At 46.7% G+C, this 23,233-nt stretch overlaps 1 protein-coding gene across 3 annotated transcripts in view; it reads right to left on the reverse strand.

Moving 5' to 3' along the window:
- Nucleotides 1–1,184: 1,184 nt before the first annotated feature.
- The window catches only part of LOC147098017 (AP-3 complex subunit mu-2), a 38,258-nt gene continuing 16,209 nt past the window's right edge, over nucleotides 1,185–23,233 (reverse strand). For all 3 annotated transcript variants that reach the window (XM_085971210.1, XM_085971211.1, XM_085971212.1), the window contains 5 exons: nucleotides 22,458–22,543; nucleotides 17,626–17,759; nucleotides 11,077–11,284; nucleotides 7,094–7,238; nucleotides 1,185–3,855 (listed from right to left, as the gene is read on the reverse strand). In XM_085971210.1, coding sequence (XP_085827336.1) covers nucleotides 3,755–3,855; nucleotides 7,094–7,238; nucleotides 11,077–11,284; nucleotides 17,626–17,759; nucleotides 22,458–22,543 — 674 coding nt within the window. In that variant the 3' untranslated portion in view covers nucleotides 1,185–3,754. The remainder of the gene's footprint in view (nucleotides 3,856–7,093; nucleotides 7,239–11,076; nucleotides 11,285–17,625; nucleotides 17,760–22,457; nucleotides 22,544–23,233) is intronic.

The raw sequence follows: 23,233 nt of genomic DNA on the forward strand, positions 1-23,233 counted from the left end.
CTGCTGAAGAAGCCTTGGCGAGTTGCTGCAGTGCATCTTGTAGATGGTACACACTGCAGCCACGGTGCGCCAATGGTGGAGGGAGTGAATGTTTAAGGTGGTGGATGGGGTGCCAATCAAGCGGGCTGCTTTATCCTGGATGGTGTCGAGCTTCTTGAGTGTTGTTGGAGCTGCACTCTTCCAGGCAAGTGGAGAGTATTCCATCACACTCCTGACTTGTGCCTTGTAGATGGTGGAAAGGCTTTGGGGAGTCAGGATACCCAGCCTCTGACCTGCTCTTGTTGCCACAGTGTTTATGTGGCTGGTCCAGTTAAGTTTCTGGTCAATGGTGACCCCCAGCATATTGATATTGGGGGATTCAGCAATGGTAATGCCGTTGAATGTCAAGGGGCAATGGTTAGACTCTCGCTTGTTGGAGATAGTCAGTGCCTGGCACTTAAGTGGCAGGAAATATTTGTGCCACACATCAGCCCGAGCCTGAACGTCGTCCAGGTCTTGTTGTATGTGGGCATGGACTGCTTCATTATGGAGGAGTTGTATGCCTGCTGCAGGAGAATGGTGAGAAAGAAATGTAGAGGTGCATTACTTTGGCTGAAAGTATTTCTAATGGAGTATGGAACCCACTCTGTGAATAAAGAATAGCACGCGAGGATGAGGAAAAAACATTTTGTACGCGAGGCTCGTGTTCAATCGGCACATTTAGAAGGCGCTAAACACAGAAGCAGAGAGTGGGCGTTTTTGAACGTGTTGGGCAATGAGGATGTTGGTTACCAGCTGGCAGAATGCAAGGGATATAATGAGTATGTTTTTGCGCAGCCATTGAAACCACAGTCAAAAGATTGCCGCGGGTTTGCACTTATGTCGTCTGGCTGACTGACGTTCATTGAACTTGGAAGGTGAGGCAATGGGTCCCAGGTGGGAAAGGAACACGCAAGGCCAAAGCGGAGACAGCAAGAATACGTGGGAAGATTGGAGCAGAAGAATGACCACAGACAGCCAACTGCAGGTTGGCGAAGGAAAGAACGCAAATGGTAAAGGTCAGCCTCGTCTTTAGACAATCTAACCGTGGCGAGGCTGGTTGATTGGTGGACCCACACAGTGTTTGTCTCACAAAGCTTTGCGTTCTATGAGCACGCAGAAAAAGGTTTGAAGAAGGTAACAGGAACACAATATTCCACTGGCACTTTGTTATAACAATGTTTTACTTTATTTAATGCTAAACACCAACGGATACACTCTTCAAGCACCTGCTCCATGATAGAACCAGTGTATTAACACTACCCAACTGGAGAGGACAGCAATGGTTATTCTTTTAAATTACACCCAATAAATTAAAACATTGTACTACCTACAAGGCCCAAGTCTCCCAAAAGGACACCTTCAAATTTAGTGCGTCACATGTGGGCCTGTGCTACACCAACAAATATCCACATCGACTTTGTTTTATTTGGGCCTCATCATAGCAAAATTAACCAAAAAGATAGAACATTCAGTCTTCATCATATACCCGATACACAGAAAAAGAAACAGGAAGGAGAAGTGTCTAGTTTGCTTTCTTTTATCGCCAGTTCGGATTGCTGAATGTTTCCTCTCCCCCAGTTTGAGTCAAATTCAGTTAACTGTGGTCCCCGGTGTTTAATTCAGAGGCGCCAACGGAGTTAAAACATCCCAGCATGTTGAACTTCAAACAGTCGTGGAACAAAATGAGTAAACATCAACAAAAGTGCACTGTGAGAACTGCAAGGCCGGTCTTCTAGCAGCAGATTTCAAAGTTTCAACATTTTCACAAAGCAGTGTGTGTGAGTGGGGGGCAAAAGACGACGACTCCACTGCCACTCTCCTTCGTACAGTGTAAAGCGCAAGGTAGGACAAGAGGGAGACAACTGCATTTGTGCTGCGTGTTCTCATCAGTCCTTATTTGGTCAAATTTTATCTCATCATAGTTGAACGATTGGTACCAAATTTGTTTTCCTACTAAGCCAACCAGCACAGCGTGATTCTGTGCAGGAGGGACTGGGCTATCTGGATAGTCTAGATATTATTGTAATCCTGTTACAGGGTCTCGCTGGTGTGTTCAGCCCTCAAGAACATGGCAACAACCAGCGACGTTGATAAAAGGATTTGTCCGCAGTCAGTTAGCATTAAATAGTTTGCACAATGTGATAAGTTCCAAAACTTGACAATTACCTCAGGAGCTCATTCATTTAATTGGACTTCAATAAAAGCTTTAATACCCAGTGCCTGCTGGGAACCCGAGGGAGCAACAATTTCCTGTTATTATTGAGAAATGATAAGGTTCTTCTTTTGAATTTGTTTGAGTTCCTGCTAACACAATATTGGTGCCAAATCGAGCTCCATAAATCAGACCTTTTCTGCATTGTCCATGACCAACTCCACCTCAAATTGAAGAGTGGTGACCAACAGTGCTTATGAAAAAAAAAAATCAGAAAAATACATATTTGCCCACGAGTCATTTTTTTTTGCATGTGAAAATGTTGAAAGTCAGGAATCACTGAGGGTGGAAAACAGTAGTGTAAATAAGCAAGTTGTTCAAGTTTGGACAACTTCAACAACTTATCCAATAGAGACTTTCACCTCGCCTTGTTTAATTTCAAAGATTACCCTGTGCGGCACTGACGGACACTGCACCTATTCAGATCCTACATGCTCCGTTCACAGAGATTCTTCAACAATTTTAGTTACTGCACAATACTTTCCCCCACAGCCATTTGGTACACGGAATAGCTGGCCATGCGCTACTTTTAAACGGAGCGAAGTACAGGCATGGTCAGGAAGATGCAACAAGAAAATGCACTAACCTAAGACTGACCCGAGGAATAACTTTGTACCACTTCATTCCAACACAGACAGCCCCAACATTCAGGAATACTCTTGGACTTACTGACACCCCTCTTCAAAAAAGGCAAATAGACAATGCAGCACTGCACTCTTAACACTCGGTACATGCAAGTATGCAAACAAACGTGGTTCCAAATGACACGTGCGTCCTTTATGTTGTGCGCGCCACCGGGTATTTAAGCTCACTGAACACTGAAATATCAGCTTGGGTCTCATGAACAGCAAGTATTGCTCGAAGGTTGGGGGGGGGGGGGGGGGTGGAACAAGCAAGAAGCAGAAAAGGGTCGTGTGAAAATCAACATGTCCCCTTGAGGGGCAATAACAATGTAAAACAAAATTATCACCCTAACAACTCAAACGTGCGAGCAGTTATTGTAATAATGAGAATGCAGAAGTGCGATGCCAAACCTGACCCAACACAGCAGAGTCTGGGCGACGGTAGAGCAATACGGTCGCACTGCTTTCCGTAGCAGTGCTTCTTCTGAATTCTACTTCTGCGACGCAAAAATAGCACCACATGGCAAAACTTTACATTACCCCCTTCCGTGCACGGATAATGGCAGTTTATATAATTATATTTAAGGGGCTAACATTTTAGGCCGGTCGGTGGCTAGCGTACTGTAACAGTAACAGCACTCCTTCAGTGAGGGAAGACTGGTCACATTAACGTTACCACAGGGCACAGCAAGTCTAAGCCTTTGGCTCACACTAAGAACACTGTGGGTCAAGGTCGCGAGCCAGCTCCAGAGCCCGGAAATGCAGCTAACCATGCAAGCTGTTTGTATCGACACCAACACAACACACAAGACAAAGGGGAAACATTCAACCGGTAAGCAGAGAGGTGGGGAATGAACACTTCACTGCTTGCAACAAGCCAGCGCCTTCAGAGCAGCGACTATGTTCGGACTTGGAATTTTCCAGCTTTTGTCATGTACTTGATGCCTTTGAACGGTTTGTATTTCTCGCCATACATGTCCAGTCGATTTACCTTCAGACCTGAGACAAGATGCAACACAGTATCAGTAAGAGAGTTTGATTCTAAGACAACCTCAATATAACATGGTGCATCGAACTGAAACTGCACTTTGTGGGTTACTGTACGCAACCGGTAAGGGTTGGAAGAATAAAAAAGGTAGATAAAGTTGCAAAGTTATCAGTGGAGCAACTTTTGAACAATCTCAATCCAGTCCCACATTAGCAGCAGACAACAGAACTGGCATCATGTGTGCAGTCTCACTCAATGGTCATCATGATCGCCGATCAGAAATCAAAATGTCACACAGCTTTAGTTAAGTGCTGCTCTGAGAATGGCACAGCATCAAAGGATCCCTCGCTTTCCATCTAACCCATGGCAAACCCAAACAACTTACATTTATATAGCGCCTTTAGCATAGTAAAATGTCCCAAGGCGCCTCACAGAAGCCTTCGAAAACAAAATACAACACCGAGCCACATAAGGAGATATTAGCTCAGATGAACGTAGTTTTTAAGGAGCGTCTTAAAAGGAGGAAAGAGAGGTAGAAACCGGAGAGGTTTCGGGAGGGAATTCCAGAGCTTAGGGCCCAGGCAGCTGAAGGCACGGCAACAATGATGAACCGATTAAAACTGGGTTGCGCAAGAGGGCAGAATTAGAGGAGCGCAGATATCTCGGGGGGTTGTGGGGCTGGAGGCGATTACAGAGATTGGGAGGGGCGAGGCCACGGAGGGATTTGAAAACAAGGATGAAAATTTTAAAATCGAGACGTTGCTTAACCGGGAGCCAATGTAGGTTGGCGAGCACAGTGGGGGTGATGGGTGAACAGGACTTGGTGCGAGTTAGGACACGGGCAGCCGAGCTTTGAATGAGCTCAAGTTTACGTGGGGTAGAATGTGGGAGGCCAGCCAGGAGTGCATTGGAATAGCCAAGTCTAGAAGTAACAAAGGCAGCGGATGAGCTGAGGCAAGGGGCGGAGTCTGGCGATGTTACGGAGATGGAAGTAGGCGGTCTTCGTGATGGAGCGGATATGGTCAGAAGCTCATCTCGGGGTCAAAGGTTGTGAAGTGATTAATGCCGATACTGTACAAAACATAAAAGTGCTCTGTTCCCCACTATAGGTAGCCTTCATTTCAACAGGACAAAACATTAGCTGCCTAAAGGCGCTGTATAAATGCAAGTCTTTATTTATTTCCTTAATAGGCAACATGTAAAAACAATACAAACAAGGAATCGGTTTTAATCCATCATTTCAAGTTTCCTGTTTAGGCCATTTTCAGTTCTGTCCACACTCCCCCACTCTTCATCTGATCAAGAATCTGTCAATATGAATTGGTCTATTGCAATCAGTTCACTTCTCACCCAACAGATTCTCCCGAAGGAAAAATATTAGCCCAGTCCTTGCCCCTTAACCCCGCAGCAAGAAAACACCAATCTACCAACGCTCCTATTTTCAACAGAACCAAGTTATCAGTTCCAGGCAAGTTTGAAGGTGATTTCTACCATCCAGCGATCTTTCAGGTATTTTAAGTTGTGGATACAAGTTCTGTCATTGGTAGTCGTGTTAAAAAATTAGAGCCCACCCAAATACGGAGGAGCAACAGGGATCCTTTACTGCGGCATGCTATTCTAAAATATCCTTCTGTTAGTCAGTGATATTCAACACAAAGCTAGAGTCCTAACATGTTGAATTTTCCCATAACTTTTCCTTGCAACTACTTAACAGTTGTTTCTTTGCATAACTTTCTCTGGTCGAATGTTTATACACTTGCACCCCCGTCCCTCAATAAACTGCCAAGTTGTTCAAACCTCAGGGAGCAGTAGGGGGGGGGGGGGAAACCCACTTGCTGGGTCACAATTCAGAAGCAACATTGGATGGAAAACCGCAAATAGTCTTGTCAGCAGACGAACAGCGGAGACGTGCCTGCATGAGATGCGAGTGGAACTACAGGGGAAGAGTTCAAATGATTTTTCCCCTCAGGTTAGGGCCGGTTTTGCATCAATGCCTTTTGCCCTGCCACCACGTAGAATAGCTTCATCCACCACGAACAGGGCAAAGAATAGGAGCAGATGGAAAATGAGAAAACAAAACCTGGCAGCCGCTGTCACCACCAATGTTCCCTCTCTTTTTTTGGGGGGGGGGGGGGGGGGGGGGGTGGAGGGGCCACGCGGCTCAGACACAAATGCATGTTTTTTGCATTTTAAAGCTGGCCGGCCACACGGGAGCTCCAGGGCGCTGACAGCGTAAAGGGAAACATGTTGGGCCAGAACTTCGGATCCCCACGGGCGAGTACGCGCTGGGTACTCACGCGTAGGGCCAACGAAAGTGCCGGTTTCGTGCATGCGCGGGAAACCGGAACTTCCGTTCCCTTGAAAGGGGTTCACAGGTCGAACGCGTGCGCCGGAGAGGTAGTGCATACGCCTGGAACTCCCGGGTTTTTAAAAAATTTTTTTTTTTTTTTTTACTGTTTTCTCCGGGAGGGTAAGTCTCCAGCAGTTACACTTTTAAAATGTAGTCACAAGGCCTGCTTTTAACAAGGTAAGTGGTGAATTAAGTAAAATTAAAACATTTTTTCCCCACAGGTTTATTATTTTTAAATACTTTAAAGAAAGGTAAGTTTATTTTTAGCCCCGTTAAAAACTAATTCATTTTTTCAAAAATTTAAATTGTTTAAAATAGTTATTTTATGTAATTTATAGTTATTTTAAAAATGTGATGTTTTTAAAAAATTTATTTGAAGTTTTAGTTATATTTTGGGGCCGATCTCTATTTCATAGATTTGACAGCTCTTCCTGTCAAATCTATGAATAGAAATTCCCTGCTACCATTGGCTCTCCATGGCCCATGTGATCCCAGGGGACGCATCGAACTAACTGCGCCCCTGGGATACACAAGCACTGCGCGCCGGCAGTTGGAGGAGGCCCAGGATTGGAATCCCACACGGGCCCACAGCACAAAGGCCGGCACGCTAGGAAAGTGCGGGTCGGGGGCTTGCACCCACGGGAAGCCTCTGACCCGAATTTCTGGCCCGATCACTCTTAAGCTACATTTGTAAACAGACAGTCGCGGAGTATGACCAGCAGTGATGCAGAAACCCTCAGCCTCCACCCCAAAGGACAACACTGCAAGTAGACAGCCACCCTATTTTTTTTTTTTTTAAGCCCCCCCCCCCACACCCCTTTTCTTGCAGAGTGTAAAAGCAAACCACCCCAACCCCAACACGTCAAAGACCGAGATCAACGTTTTCCTGCACTTCTTGCCTGATATGGCCAGCTGTTGGATTTTGAACTGGATGCCAATATTGGGGTTCTCGTCAGGTTTGGGCGTCCCTGCCTGCAGACTCATGGAGCCCTTCAGGCTGGGCAGCTTCTGTGGGTTGATCTTCCCAATATCCCACGACAGTATCTGCAACAAGAAATTTGTGGCCAATCAGGTGCACCGTCAGAGTTCAGAGCAACATTTGCTCAAATCAGTAACATTGCGGCATTACTAAAGGACATAGTCGCGGCCACGGGGAAAGAAACTTTTCTGCGTGAAGCTGGAAAACAGAAGCAAAAAAGATACAATTTAAAACGTTCCAAGACACCACGGGATGGATTTTGCCAATGGGGAGCTTTTGGAGGCGGGACTCCCACTTGTCAGGTTTCAGTCCCGCCTCCATCAACTTCTGGCCAACCCACGCTATTTTCCCTTGATTGACCTTGTTAAGCCCGCCCAGCGGGCCAATTAAGAGAAAGTCGGTTACAGAGAACGTCAGCGTATGACGTTTCATCTGTCAAAAATTTTTGACAGATGAATTGTCATCGTTTGACAGCTCTGAAGCTGTCCAACACTGACATTCTCTGTAGTTTGATGAGTTCTTGAATTCCTGGCAAGATGGCATGGAGGCCATTTTCCTGGCAGTCCCGCCTCCCTGGGGCTGGCAAAATCGCCTGTTTCCAAGTTTCCCTGAAAAGCCTTACTTCATAAGGAAATTCAACAGTCCCACAGTTTGGTAGGAAGAATGAGGAGAGGCAATAGAAACTAAATGGTACAATTTTAAAGGGGGTGCAGGAACAGAGACCTGGGGGTGTCTGTACACAAATCATTGAAGGTGACAGGACAAGTTGAGAAGGCTGTTAAAAAAGCATATGGGATCCTTGGCTTTATTAACAGAGGAATAGAGTACAAAAGCAAGGAAGTTATGCTAAACCTTTAAAAAAAAAACATTGGTTAGGCCTCAGCTGGAGTATTGTGGCCAATTCTGGGCACCGCACTTTAGGAAGGATGTCAAGGCCTTGGAGAGGGTGCAGAGGAGATTTACTAGAATGGTACCAGGGATGAGGGACTTCAGTTACATGGAGAGACTGGAGAAGCTGGGGTTGTTCCCCTTGGAGCAGAGAAGGTCAAGGGGAGATTTGATAAGAGGTGTTCAAAATCATGAAGGGTTTTGATAGAATAAATAAGGAGAAACTGTTTCCAGTGGCTGAAGGGTCGGTAACCAGAGGGCACAGATTTAAAGTGATTGGTTAAAGAACCAGAGGCGACATGAGGAAAAACATTTTTTTCACAGCGAGTTATTGTGATCTGGAATGCGCTGTCTGAAAGGGTGTCGGAAGCAGATTCAATAGAAACATTCAAAAGGGAATTGGATAAATACTTGAAGGGAAAAAAAATTGACAAGGCTCTGGGGAAAGAGCGGGATTAATTGGATAGCTCTACCAAAGAGCCAGCACAGGCACGATCGGCTGCCTTCTGTGCTGTTTTTAAAAAAAAAAATCTGTTCCTGGGACCTGGGCGTTATTGCCCATTCCTAGTTGCCCTCGAGGTGGTGGTGGTGAGCCGCCTTCTTGAACCGCTGCAGTCCGTGTGGTGAAGGTGCTCTCATAAGGTATCATTCTATGATTCATTCCAAATACTAGAAACAAGATATCTGTCCACATGGTGACATCTCCCGATTGACCTTTCACGTCGTGCCAACGTTTCAAATTAGCAGATATTTTCCACATTATTTCTGGTGGTGTTTTATAGATACAGGAGTAGGCAATTCGCCCCATTGAGCCTGCTTCTGTACTTCACTTATCACCATTTGGTGGCTGTGAAACAGTCTATTAATTGATCCACAACCATCACTTGTTTGTTCTTACAAGCACTTTAACTTCCTCGTCTTCGTGGCTAACTTGCTCCGTAGTACTGCTTGTGATCACACTCCGCTTTTACCCCCCAACTGATTCCACATCGCTGGCGTCCAGGACCTTGTATCTGTTAAACAATGTAACTCCTCACTACTTAAAACTAATTACCAAGTTGCTGCAAACGACCCAAAAAAAGCCAGGACAACTACTGCTGTCCTCACAACCCCCACCGCCCCCCCCCCGACCCGCCACCCCAAATGGGATGATCCTCAAAATGAATCTAGTACAAGACTCGCTTTGTAGAATTCCTACAAACCAAACCACTTCACGTTTATTCCCAATGCGAGCGGAGGAACCCAATACATTAGATATTCTTCTGGATCAAAGCATAGTGGTTCAAAAGAAAATACAGTTTCAACCGTATAACGTTTCCCCATTTACCGGCTGTTCAAGGATCATCACGCCCACCATCAACTTTTGCTCTTGTAGACAGCGCATTTTCAGAATCTGATCACTTCCATGTACATTGATGGAAGTGGGACCCTGGGTGTTATTGGCAAGAGGATCGGATACAAACACAAGGGGGTGATGGTGAATCTGTCCAAGATTGGTTAGGCCACCTTTGGAGGAATGCGTGCAGTTGTACACCCCATTCTTGGAGCTATAAGGAAGGTTCAGTGCAGTTTTATTCGAGAAATACAGAAACTTTACAGGCTAAGCCTGTGCTCCCTGCAGCAGAGAAGGCCATGGATGGGCCTGGGGGAGGCGGGTGGGGGGAGTCCAACGGGGATGCTCACCGTTTTGAAAGGGTAAAAAAGGAAAGATAATTTCCACCAGTTAGTGAAAGAGCAATAATTGAGGATTAGTGCTAAAATTATAAAGAGTAAGATTTGGAAGTCATAGAGTCATAGAGTTTTACAGCACAGAAAGAGGCCCTTCGGCCCATCGTGTCTGATTTTTTATTATATACAAAGGGCCATAAGATTATGAAGTGCATTTTTGCAAGTGGCTATTAATCACAGAAACCGTGAGGTCGATACTTTGAGGAAAAATATTAAAAGGAGATGGAGGAAAAAAAACAACTGACTGGGATTAGACTAGTCAGCTCCAAAGCAGAGCTTTGGACCAAACGTGAAGACATTTCTATAATTCTACCAGTGTTTTTTTCCCAGCAATGATGTTGATGTTGAGATTAAATTATGAATCGCTGATTATATGCGCTGGGAGAGGACCAACATGCGTGTACGTGAGTTATTTTTAATCTTGCCCTTTTACCTCCCCCCTTCCCACTGTCCAGGGCCCCAAACACCCCTTCCAGGTGAAACAGCGAGTTACTTGTACTTTTTGCAATCTAGTATACTGTATTCGCTGCTCACGATGTGGTCTCCTCGACATTGGGGAGACCAAATGCAGATTGGGTGACCGCTTTGCGGAACACCTCCGTTCAGTCCGTAAGGGTGACCCCGAGCTTCCGGTCGCCTGTCACTTTAATTCTCCGCTCCATTCCCACTCAGACCTCTCTGTCCTCGGCCTCTTGCATTGTTCCACTGAAGCTCAGCGTAAGCTCGAGGAACAGCACCTCATCTTTCGATTAGGCACTTTACACCCTTCTGGCCTCAACATTGAGTTCAACAATTTCAGATCATAACCTCGGCCCTATCTTTTTTTTTTCCTCTCACATGGCAGCTGTCAATCATTCTGCCAGCGCCATTTACACTTCATCTAGAATCATCTTTTGTTTAACTTGTCCCATTACCATCTCCTTTTGCCTCGCACCATCATCCCTTTTGTCTCTTAATCTCTCCTGCCTTCCATCCTATCCCAGACCTTCCCTTTTGTTCTTTCCTCTCCTCCCCCCTCTCCCGGCCCCTGCACTTGCTTAAAAACCTGTTCCATCTCCAACTTTTTCCAGTTCTGACAAAGGGTCATCGACCTGGAACGTTAACTCTCTCTCTCTCTCCCCACAGAGGCTGCCTGACCTGCTGCGTGTTTCCAGCATTTTCTGTTTTTATTTCAGATTTCCAGCATCTGCAGTATTTTGCTTTTGTACCATTTTTAATCTTGGGAGTTTACTCCTGAACCAAGTTTAGTTACGCGCTCATTGGCAAGCCATCGGCAGCGCCAGTTACCTTGGTGACGGGGTCAAAGGTGTGGTTGCCTTGTGTGGAGGTGAGATTCATGTTCAGGACCACCTTTGGCAGCTGGCTGGTCACGACCGTACCCTCCACCGTCTTTCCCATTGTTTGTTTTGGGCCGATGGTGATTTCGAACCGCCCTGTGGAGCTGCCATCCCGGAAGCTGATGTTGTGTTTTACATAGACAGGAATGGCAACCAGACTGGAAGGCAGAATAAATACAATTGAGCCTCCTTAAAAAAAAAAAATTACACACAAGATTCTTCTACATATTGGCCCAGAAATTCGAGTCGGGGGCTTCCCGCGGGTGCAAGCCCCCAACCTGCACTTACCTAGCGCGCCGGCCGTTGAGCTGTGGGCCCCCGTGGGATTCCGATCCTGGGCCTCCTCCAACTGCCGGCGCGCAGTGCTTGCGTATCCCAGGGGCGCAGTTAGTTCGAAGCGTCCCCTGGGATCACGTGGGCCATGGAGAGCCAATGGTAGCAGGGAATGCTCCATTCATAAATTTGACAGGAAGGGCTGTCAAACCTATAAATACTATAAGCCCCAAAACATCACTAAAACTTCAAATAAATTTTTTTTTTTTTTAAAACACATTTTTAAAATAACTATAAATTACATGAAATAACTATTTTAAACAATAATTAAAATTTTTGAAAAAATTAATTACATTTTCTAACGGGGCTAAAAATAAACTTATCTTTCTTTAAAGTATTTAAAAATAATAAACCTGTGGAAAAAATGTTTTAATTAATTCACCACTTACCTTGTTAAAAACAGGCCTTGCGCCTGCTTTTTAAAACTGTAACTGCTGGAGACTTACCCTCTCGGAGAAAGCTGCAAAAAAAACATAAGTTCGATGCGCACGCGCTGCCTCTCCGGTGCACGCGTTCCACCCGTCAACCCCTTCTTTCAAGAGAACGGAAGTTCCGGTTTCCCGCGCATGCGCAGTGCATGCACGAAACCGGCACTTTCGTTGGGCCTACGCGTGAGTACCCAGCGCGTACTCACCCGTGGGGACCCGAATTTCTGGGCCATTCAGATTGCTTTGACATGGTGGGAGAGGGGAGGACCCGATAGCAAACTTGGTTTCGAATAGATTTAATTTTTTTTGCCATTTTCTCCACTCACCCTTTCCTGAAGGCATCTGCTGGGAGACAGTCTGCTAGATGCTTGCCCTGGTGGCCATTACTTCAGTGTAAGCTGAAGAGCTTGAAGCCGACTGTTGCGGGAGGACAGGATCGGATTTGGCTGGAGTGCCGCCTGTAGCCAGCAGGCCGTAGGACTGGAGACACCGTCACAGCCAAGATCAATTCTGTCTTCACCCAGCATCAGACGTCATTGACTGAGCTCGGTTTCATCGTTTGAAAAATTCACTTTGCAGGAATGGCCCAACAGGTCTCCGTAAGCTGGGGATGCAGCACTCTCAGATCCACAGACATGCGATGCAATCATCGTCAAGAGGCACATTCTGCATCAGAGCAACATCAGAAGACGCCTGGACGGAAAAATTCCTGAACTTTGAGATAATCAACATTTTTCACCTTTGCGAGCTGCGTTACAATACGGGCTTCCTTCCAACACTTCTAACTGTGTTCACAGGGAAAGGGCTGTTTTCATAAGCAAACAGAGTCTCACATGAAGTGACGGTTGAGTGGTATGAGGGGGATAATGGGTCACTAAACTGGGTTACTGAAGTGGGGAAAGAGTTAAATAACATCACTGGCAGCTCACAGAATGATGTGAGAGAGACAGTTGCTAACATGAAAGACCACATTCTTAAGGTGTGGTCAAGATAACTGACCTTTGAGACTAAAAACAACTCAGTGGAGACATGGGGCCGGATATTCCGATCCCTACGGGTGGGTACGGGCTGCGCACACACCCTTAGGGACATCGGAAATGCCGGTTTCAGGCATGCACAGTGCACACGCTGAAAACCGACATTTCCGATCTGTCAAGAATGCTCTTGACGGATCCTCCAGCTGCCCGGGAGAAGGGCCTCTGCGGGCAGATAGTTCCGCTTTTTGGAGACCCTCCGCCCGCTGAAAACCCTTACAATTCTTACGCCTGGTAAAAGCAGGCGTAAGGCCAGCTTTTACCAGGATATGTGTTGAAAAAAGTAAAAAACAAAAAAAAATTTTCACTGATTTATCATTTAAAAATACTTTTAAAAAAGTTTATTTTTGGCCCTGTAAAAAACTATAATTATTTTTTTCAAAAATTTAAAGTTTTGTTTAAAATAGTTCATTTATTGTACTTTCAAGTCATTTAAAAAATGTGATTTTTAAAAAATTTATTTAAAGTTTTACTATGTTTTGGGGGTGATCTCCATTCATATATTTGGCAGGTCTTCCCGTCAGGTGTATGGAGGGAGATTCCCTTCTGTGATTGGCTCCCCATGGCCCACGTGATCCCAGGGACGCTGTGAACTACCTGCACCCCTGGGATACGTGGGCCCTGCGCTCTGGCAGTTTGGAGAGGCCCAGCATCGGAATTGTGCGCCTCCCGGGAGCCCTCAGGTAAGGGCGCAGATTTTTCCAGATCGCTGTCCTCCGCCCGCGGGAGGCTTGCGATCCGAATATCCGGGCCATGATGTCGAGCACTTCAGCTGCCCGGAGGGTTTTATTATCTGGGTCACAATGCTTCCAAGTTATCTTTTAATCAGCGTTCAGCAGTTTGGACTAATAATTGAGTATGCAGCTTACACCATGTAACCCAATCCGTGAAGGTGCATGCGGGCCAAGATCCAATCAGGTGGCAGGAATGAATTGTGCATGAGGCTGCCATGCTTATGTGAATGTATAAATATGTAGGGCTTGCTGTAACAATTTGGAGAAGTCTGGCTAAAGACGGAGCAGACTGTCTCCCCACCGGTATAATAAAGACAACTTGACTATCGATCTGAAAACCTTGTGTCGAGCGTTGGTTTAAAATACTCCACATCTGTTACCATTTGCCCATACAGACCATGCAGGACATCCACCATGCTCTAGTTATTACTCCGAAAAATGGTAAATACCATGATATTCAGGCGAAAACTAATAGCCCAATTTACTTACCAAAAAGATGAATAGTTGAGACAAACAGTACAATACTTCAATGAACAAATCCAGAACAGTAACAAAATGCAAAACTTTGCCAGATCTTTCCAGCAGCTTCTGACTCCATAGAGCTCCTCAACCTAGACACAAAAGGCATCAAGGGGTATGGGGAGAGAGCGGGAATATGGTATTGAGATAGAGGATCAGCCATGATCACATTGAATGGTGGAGCAGGCTCGAAGGGCCGAATCCTGCTATTTTTCTATATTTCTCAACCATCGAAACTGGTAATGCAGAGCATAAAACAGAGCTACCACTCCACTGCAAGACTATTTGAAGTTGAAACATGCTCGCTGGAAGATTAAGGGGGATAAAATAGGGTGGCGCCCGCTAACGTCGCCGGGGAGCTAAAGTTAGTGCCCCTCCGCCGAAAATTCAGTAGTAGCGCCCCAAGCAGGAGGTGTGGGCACTACGGGAAGCGCTCCACCTCCTTCGGGTGCTACTAAAGATCGCGGCGCTACGTGCAACAGCGCCACACACGTCGGCACGTAGCACCGCGCCATTGCAGGCCTCCCTCCCCTGATTAAGAGAGAGAGGCCTAGCGCAGTGCGCACCGGGGCGGGGGGTGCCGGGAAAAGAGCCCGGGGCACTCAAGAGGAGCGCCGGGCTGAGCGGGACGTGAACGAGAGGCACAAATCAACCCAATTTTCCCCCCTAAATGTCTTCTCCTCAATAGTGATGCCATTAAGACATTTCGAACATTTAAGTAGATCAAAGAGCTGATCTGTTTTCTGAGTGGACAGCATGCAAGAATGATTCACTGAAGGAGGTATGCGGGAGGTCCCTTATTTAACCGTTTCAAGTGCACCCTCAGTCTTAATGTGTTAATTTAATTTGTATACCCTAACTAATAGCCCAGTAAGGTTGACAAATAAGATAGCGGCTTGATGCTGATTCTTACTGCTCCAAGTTATTGTAATTGAAGTATCGTCATGCATCATCACTTTAGGAAGGACGTGAAGGCTTTGCAGAGGGTACAGAAGAGATTTACTAGAATGGTTCCAGGGATGAGGATTACAGTTACAGGAAACTTTGTTATATCCGGCACCGACGGGACCGGCGTGTTGCCGATCTATCAAAACTGCCGGACATACAAAGTTAATGTTGAAGCATACGGAGGTTTTCATCTCCGTATCTGACAACAAACACTGTTGCTTAGCAACAGCTTCTAAAGAGTCGGCTGCAGCTGCAAGCGTCTCTAGCTGAAGCTGTTGCTATAGCTACAGACCTTGCAGTGCCTGACTGGGGGGGAAAAAAGAACGAGAACTAAAAAAACGGCTCCTGATTTTTGCCGTTAGATCGAGTATTCCGGACATACAACCTCCGGATAAACCAAAGTTTCCTGTACATGGATAGACTGGAGAAGCTGGGATTGTTCTCTTTAAAGCAGAGAAGGTTAAGGGGAGATTTGAGAGAGGTGTTCAAAATCATTAACGGTTTAGATAGATAGAGTAAATAAAGAGAAACTGTTTCCAATGGCTGAAGGGTCGATAAACAGAGGGCTCAGATTTAAGGTGATTGGCAAAAGAACCAGAGGCGACAAGAGGAAAAACTTTTTTATGTAAGGAGTGGTTAGGATTCGGAATGCGCTGCCTGATAGGGGGATGGATACAGATTCAATAGTAGCCTTCAAAAGGGAACTGGATAAATACTTGAAGGAGAAAAACTGCAGGGATATTGGGAAAGAGCGGGACTGACTGGACTGCTCTTTGAAAGAGCCGGCACAGACTCGATGGGCCGAATGGCCTCCTTCTGCGCTGTACTAGTCTATGATCCAATGCATCAAATAGGGAACAATTCTGTTTATTTATATGTGACGGTAGATTTACAATGCAGTGTGTTTTGGAAACAACTTTGATTGAAACGGAAGCTGTCTTTGCTTGCTGGAGAAGCCAAACACTCAGCGAGCGTTTCGATCTGTAGTTAGCGGAACTCAAGCTATTCAAATTAGTGGCACATTGAAAGACGATGGATTTGTTATTTGCAGATGCGAATCAGGTGTTAAAAATAATTTATGTTGAGGTCAGATGTCAAAAGCAAATGAAGCAACATCAGACCAGCTTACGAGAGAACACTTATGTACAGAGGTACGCAAGGGCGAAATTATCTAAATACAGGAAACTTTGTGCTATCCGGGGGTGAGCTATCCGGCAATCTGGAGTCACCGGCAAACATCAGCAGCCGTTTTTTATTCTTTTTGTTTTTTTTGCTTTGTTTGAACAGTCAAGCTGTGCAAGGTCTGTAGCTATAGCAACAGCTTCAGCTACAGAGCTTGCAGGCCACACCCGAGTGTTTAGAAGCTGTTGCTAAGCAACAGTGTTTGTTGTCAAATACGGAGATAAGAATCTCCGTATCTCTCAACATTAACTCTGGAGAGTACGGCAGTTTTGAGGCAACGGCAGCAGCTTGGTCCCTTGGGTGCCGGATAGTACAAAGTTTCCTGTACAACTTTCTTCATCTCAGTGGGCAGCACGCTCGCCTCCGAGTCAGAAGGTTGTGGGTTCAAGTCCCACTCCAGAGACTTGAGCACATAAAGCTAGGCTGACACTCCAGTGCGGTGCTGAGGGAGCGCCGCACTGTCGGAGGTGCCGTCTTTTGGATGAGACGTTAAACCGAGGTCCCGTCTGCTCTCTCGGGTGGACGTAACAGATCCCATGGCACTATTTCGAAGAAGAGCAGGGGAGTTATCCCCGGTGTACTGACCAATAGTTATCCCTCAATCAACATAAGAACAAATTATCTGGTCATTATCACATTGCTGTTTGTGGGAGCTTGCTGTGCACAAATTGGCTGCTGCGTTTCCCACATTACAAGTGACTACACTTCAAAAATACTTCATTGGCTGTAAAGCGCTTTGAGACGTCCGATGGTGGTGAAAGGCGCTATATAAATGCAAGTCTGTCTTTTTTCTTTATTATAGATTTTGACATACTTGTACCCAGTCAAGGGGAAATGTATTAAAAGTTCCCTCTTCTAGAAGGCTTTAGCTAGGTTTATTTACCTCTCTATAAAGAAAACGACAATGGAAAGTTGGCAAGGGGTAAATGGACACTAGTCCACGATGGCCCATTCTCAATCCACACTTCACGTTTTCAATCCCATTATTAATATCGATTTTCCCACGTTTTCAATCCCATTATAAATATCGATTTTCCCACTTTTAAATGGTTTACATAAAAAGATAGCAAAGTAACAGGATGGAAGTTCGATTCATCACAAAACCATGAATCCATTTGGCCTGCAAATCTCCCAGCGACACAGGAAATGAAAGAGCAGAATGATAGTCTACAAGGACAGCCACTATTCGTTCTGGAAGCACTTTGCTGGAATCACTGGCTCCGAATACCCATTTAAACCACAGGTGAGAAAGTCACACAAGGGGAATGAAATCCGCTCTACTCTTCCGCACCCCCCCTCACTCCAGCAAAGCTTTACTTACTTCTGGGAGCTGACATGATAGGACAGGAGGCGGAAATTGCCATCAGGCGGAATGAAGGAAAGAATTCGCTCCGACTCCCAACGCTTGAAACGTACACAGGGATGGAAACTGACATCATCCAAGAGTCGAGGGTTCTGCAATTGTTACAAGAGTGTACAGGTTAATGAGCATCACTGCTTACACCCGAGGCCAGCACTCATTACTGGAATCCATTGGACCTCATTTGTTGCCTGTGAATTACACGGGCTTACACAGAATACACGGCACAGAAACAGGCCATTCGGCCCAACCAGTCCATGCCGGCGTTTATGCTCCACTCGAGCCTCCTCCCGTCGTTCCTCATCTAAATCTATCAACATAACCCTCTATTCCCTTCTCCCTCATATGCTTGTCTAGCCACCCCTTAAATGCATCGATACTATTCACTTCAACCACTCCCTGTGGTAGCGAGTACCACATTCTCACCACTCTTTGGGTAAAGAAGTTTCTTCTGAATTCCCTTATGGATTTCTTGGTGATTATCTTATATTGATGGCCTCTAGTTATGCTCTTCCCCACAAGTGGAAACATTCTCTCTGTATCCACTCTATCAAAACCTTTCATAATTTTAAAGATCGCTATTAGGTCACCCCTCAGCCTTCTTTTATCAAGAGAAAAGAGACCCAGCCTGTTCATCCTTTCCTGATATGTATACCCTCGCATTTCTGGTATCATCCTTGTAAATCTTCTCTGCACCCGCTCCAGTGCCTCTATATCCTTTTTATAATATGGCGACCAGAACTGTACGCAGTACTCCAAGTGTGGTCTAACCAAGGTTCGATACAGGTTTAGCATAACTTCCCTACTTTTCAATTCTATCCCTCTAGAAATAAACCCTAGTGTTTGGTTTGCTTTTTTATGGCCTTGCTAACCTCTCTCGCTACATTTAGTGATTTGTGTATTTGTACTCCGAGATCCCTTTGCTCCCCTACCCCATTTAGATTCTTATTTTCCAAAGTAATAAGTGACCTCCCTATTATTCGTACCAAAATGTAATACCTCACATTTATCTGTGTTGAAATTCATTTGCCAATCATATGCCCATTCTGCAAGTTTATCAATGTCTTCCTGTAATTTGTTGCAGTCCTCCTCAGTATTGACTATCCCTCCCAATTTGGTGCCATCTGCAAATCTGAACTCTCCAAGAGTTTAATTTCTCTGTCCCTTCCTCTTAGTTTCCAGACCAGGCCTCGAGTGAAAGACCAGTCAGGTCACGCGTTTTCGGGAGTCGACCAATGGCATTCTATTGGCAGATGCTGCTCAGTATTTGGACAGGATGACTCAAATCTTGATCCCTTTCCTCATGCATTCAACCTTGATGACCCAGTTTGGATAGTGAACTCCACACAAGAGGAACTGTGCCTGTTAATTGGCACCCAACTAGTCTCATAGCATTGTGTTAAACATGGGCAAGGAAACCTCCTGCTGATTACCACCTACCGCCCTCCTTCAGCTGATGAATCAGTACTCCTCCATGTTGAACACCACTTGGAAGAAACACTGAAGGTAGCAAGCGCACAGAATGTACTCTGGGTGGGAGACTTCAATGTCCATCACCAGGAGTGGCTCGGTAGCACCACTGACCGAGCTGGCCGAGTCCTGAAGGACATAGCTGCTAGACTGGGCCTGCGGCAGGTGGTGAGAGAACCAACACAAGGAGAAAAACCTGCTTGACCTCGTCCTCACCAAACTACCTGTCGCAGAGGTATCTGTCCATGACAGTATTGGTAGGAGTGGCCACCACACAGTCATTGTGGAGACAAAGTCCCGTCTTCACACTGAGGACACCCTCCGTCGTGTTGTGTGGCATTACCGCCGTGCTAAATGGGATAGATTCAGAACAGATCTAGCAGCTCAAAACTGGGCATCCATCAGGCGCTGTGGGCCATCAGCAGCAGCAGAATTGTATTCCACCACAATCTGTAACCTCGTGACCTGACATATCCCTCACTCTACCATTACCATCAAGCCAGGCGACCAACCCTGGTTCAATGGGGAGTGTAGAAGAGCATGTCAGGAGCAGCACCAGGCGTACCTGAAAATTAGGTGCCAACCTGGGGAAGCTGCAACACAGGACTACATGCATGCTAAAGAGCAGAAGCAGCATGCGATTGACAGGGCTAAGCGATCCCACAACCAACGAACCAGATCAAAGCTCTGCAGTCCTGCATGGCGGTGGACCATTAAACAACTCTTCTCTTCGCAGGCAGTCCCTCAGAACCGAGGATGACTTGCTTCCACACTAAAAATTAGTTCTCAGGTGACTGACGAGTCCAATGTGGGACCTACAGTCTCCATCACAGGTGGGGCAGACGGTGGTTGAAGGGGCGGGTGGGTGGGGTGCTTGGGTTGACGTGCGCTCGGCTTCCGCTTGCTCCCGGCGAAGAGACTCGAGGTGTTCGGCACCTTCCCGAATGCTTCTCCTCCACTTTGCGCGGTCTTGGGCCAGGGATTCCCAGGTGTCGGTGGGGATGTTACACTTTTTCAAGGAGGCTTTGAGGGTGTCCTTGAAGTGTTTCCTCTGCCCACTTGGGGCTCTCTTGCCGTGCCGGAGCTCCGAGTAGAGCGCTTGTTTTGGGAGTCTTGTATCGGGCATGCGGACAATGTGACCCGTCCATCGGAGCTGATCGAGCGTGGTCAAAGCTTCGATGCTGGGGATGTTGGCCTGAGCGAGAACACTGACGTTGGTGCGCCTATCCTGCCAATGGATTTGCAGGCAGCGTTGGTGGTACCGCTCCAGTGCTTTGAGGTGCCTGCTGTACATGGTCCATGATCCTGAGGCATACAGCAGGGCGGGTATCACTGCTGCTCTGTAGACCATGAGCGTAGTGCCGGGTTTGAGGTCCTGGTCTTCAAACACTCTCTTCCTCAGGCGACCGAAGGTTGCACTGGCACACCATTAAACAACTAACGGGAGGGGAGGCTCCATGAACATCCCCATCCTCAATGATGGTGGAGCCCAGCAAGTGAGTGCAAAAGACAAGGCTGAAGCATTTGCAACCATCTTCAGCCAGAAATGCAGAGTGGATGATCCATATTGGCCTCCTCCTGAGGTCCCCACCATCATAGATGCCAATCTTCAGTCAATTCAATTCACTCGTGGTATCAAGAAATGGCTGAGTTCACTGGATACAGCAAAGGCTATGGGCTCCGACAATATCCTGGCTGTAGTGCTGAAGACTTGTGCTCCAGAACTAGCCACGCCTCTAGCCAAGCTGTTCCAGTATTGCTACAACACTGGCATCTACCCAACAATGTGGAAAATTGCCCAGGTATGTTCTGTCCACAAAAAGCAGGACAAATCCAACGTGGCCAATTACCGCCCTATCAGTCTATTCTCAATCATCAGCAAAGTGATGGAAGGTGTCATCGACAGCGTTATGAAGTGGCACTTACCCATCAATAACCTACTCACCGATGTTTAGTTTGGGTTCCACCAAGACCACTCGGCTCCAGACCTCATTACAGCCTTGGTCCAAACATGGACAAAACAGCTGAATTCCAGGTGAGGGGAGAGTGACTGCCCTTGACATCAAGGCAGCATTTGACCGAGTGTGGCATCAAGGAGCCCTAGTAAAATTGAAGTCAGTGGGAATCAGGGGGAAAACTCTCCACTGGTTGGAGTCATACCTATCACAAAGGAAGATGGTTGTGGTGATTGAAGGTCAATCATCTCAGCCCCAGGACATCGCTGCAGGAGTTCCTCAGGGCAGTGTCCTAGGCCCAACCATCTTCAGCTGCTTCATCAATGACAATCCCTCCAACATAAGGTCAGAAGTGGGGATGTTCACTGAGGACTGCAGTGTTCAGTGCCATTCGCAATTCCTCAGATAATGAAGCAGTCCATGCCCGCATGCAACAAGACCTGGACGACATTCAGGCTTGGGCTGATAAGTGGCAGGTAACATTCGCGCCACACAAGTGCCAAGCAATGACTATCTCCAACAAGCAAGAGTCTAACCACCTCCCTCTGACATGCAACAGCATTACCATTGCCGAATCCCCCACCATCAACATCCTGGGGGGGTCACCATTGACCAGAAACTTAACTGGACCAGCCACATAAATACTGTGGCAACAAGAGCAGGTCAGAAGCTAGGAATTCTGCGGCGAGTCTCACCCCTCCTGACTCCCCAAAGCCTTTCCACCATCTACAAGGCACAAGTCAGGAGTGTGATGGAATACTCTCCACTTGCCTGGATGAATGCAGCTCCAACAACACTCAAGAAGCTCAACACCATCCAGGACAAAGCAGCCCGCTTGATCGGCACCCCATCCAGCACCTTAAACATTCACTCCCTCCACCACCGGCGTACCGTGGCTGCAGTGTGTACCATCTACAAGATGCACTGCAGCAACTCGCCAAGGCTTCTTCGGCAGCACCTCCCAAAACCGCGACCTCTACCACCTAGAAGGACAAGGGCAGCAGACACATGGGAACACCACCACCTCCAAGTTCCCCTCCAAATCACACACCATCCTGACTTAGAAGTATCTCACCGATCCTTCATCGTCGCTGGATCAAAATCCTAGAACTCCCTCCCTAACAGCACTGTGGGAGCACCTTCACCACACGGACTGCAGCGGTTCAAGAAGGTGTCTCACCACCATCTTCAAGGGCAATTAGGGATGGGCAATAAATGCTGGCTTTGCCAGCGACGCCCACCTCCCGTGAATGAATGAATGAATGAATAAAATAAACAAACCACCTTAGTGTCAACACAGCATAAGCACATCTAAACATTTCCTCAGTCATATTTGAATCTGCTCTGCCATAATGCAAGAAATCTTACCATGAATGAGAGGGTGAGATCTGGCATTCCAGTCAGCTTCACGCAGGCGTCGATAACACCTTGTATTTCAGCAAATACTGTTGAACCTGCAGCAGGAGTGGCATCAGCATTAATACAGACCATTCCAACTTAGAGCAGCTCAATAAGAAGGGCATGCAGCGACGATCACCTGTTTGATTCTGAAGGGAATTAATTCAGGACAAGTCCAAAGGAAGCTTGGACCATCTGATCGAGTTGCCTATTTAAAAAGAGACTTGGGGGGGAAAATTCAGTTGCTTAGCGCCTCCAGTTAGCGCCTCCGGGGGGCGCTAGGAACTTAGCGCCCGTTAGTGCTGCTCGTGACCAGTTGTTTTGCAGCGGCGCTAAACACGACCGCCACGATCTCCTGACGTCACGATCTGCGGGCGCAGTCGAGCGTGTAACGCCCTGGACTGGATATTGAGTCGCGCCCCCTACCTTAGCGCCTGCCGCTAGGAACGACAGGTAGAGGGGAATGTTTTCAAGTTGTGAAGGGGCTGGGGGAGCGCTATTTAAAGGCGGGCGCTTCCTGCCTTTTCTTGTCATCAAAGTTTTTGGTTTTAAACGCTGTCCCAAGGAGTTTTGGCCCTCAGCACCACTATTGAGGTTCCTAAGCGCCGAGCTCTTTCCCTGGGCCTATCCATTAGTGCTTCCAACACAATTGCCATTGAGCTCTCTCCAGGCCGAGATTCAAGGCTGCAATGAGCAGGGTGTGACTGGCCAGCAAGATGGCCCCTCCCCTTTAAGAACTGGCCAGC

The sequence above is a fragment of the Somniosus microcephalus genome, chromosome 30, assembly GCF_052327205.1.
Source record: "Somniosus microcephalus isolate GS21.2 chromosome 30, FLI_Smic_1.0, whole genome shotgun sequence".
Taxonomy (NCBI): Eukaryota; Metazoa; Chordata; class Chondrichthyes; order Squaliformes; family Somniosidae; genus Somniosus; species Somniosus microcephalus.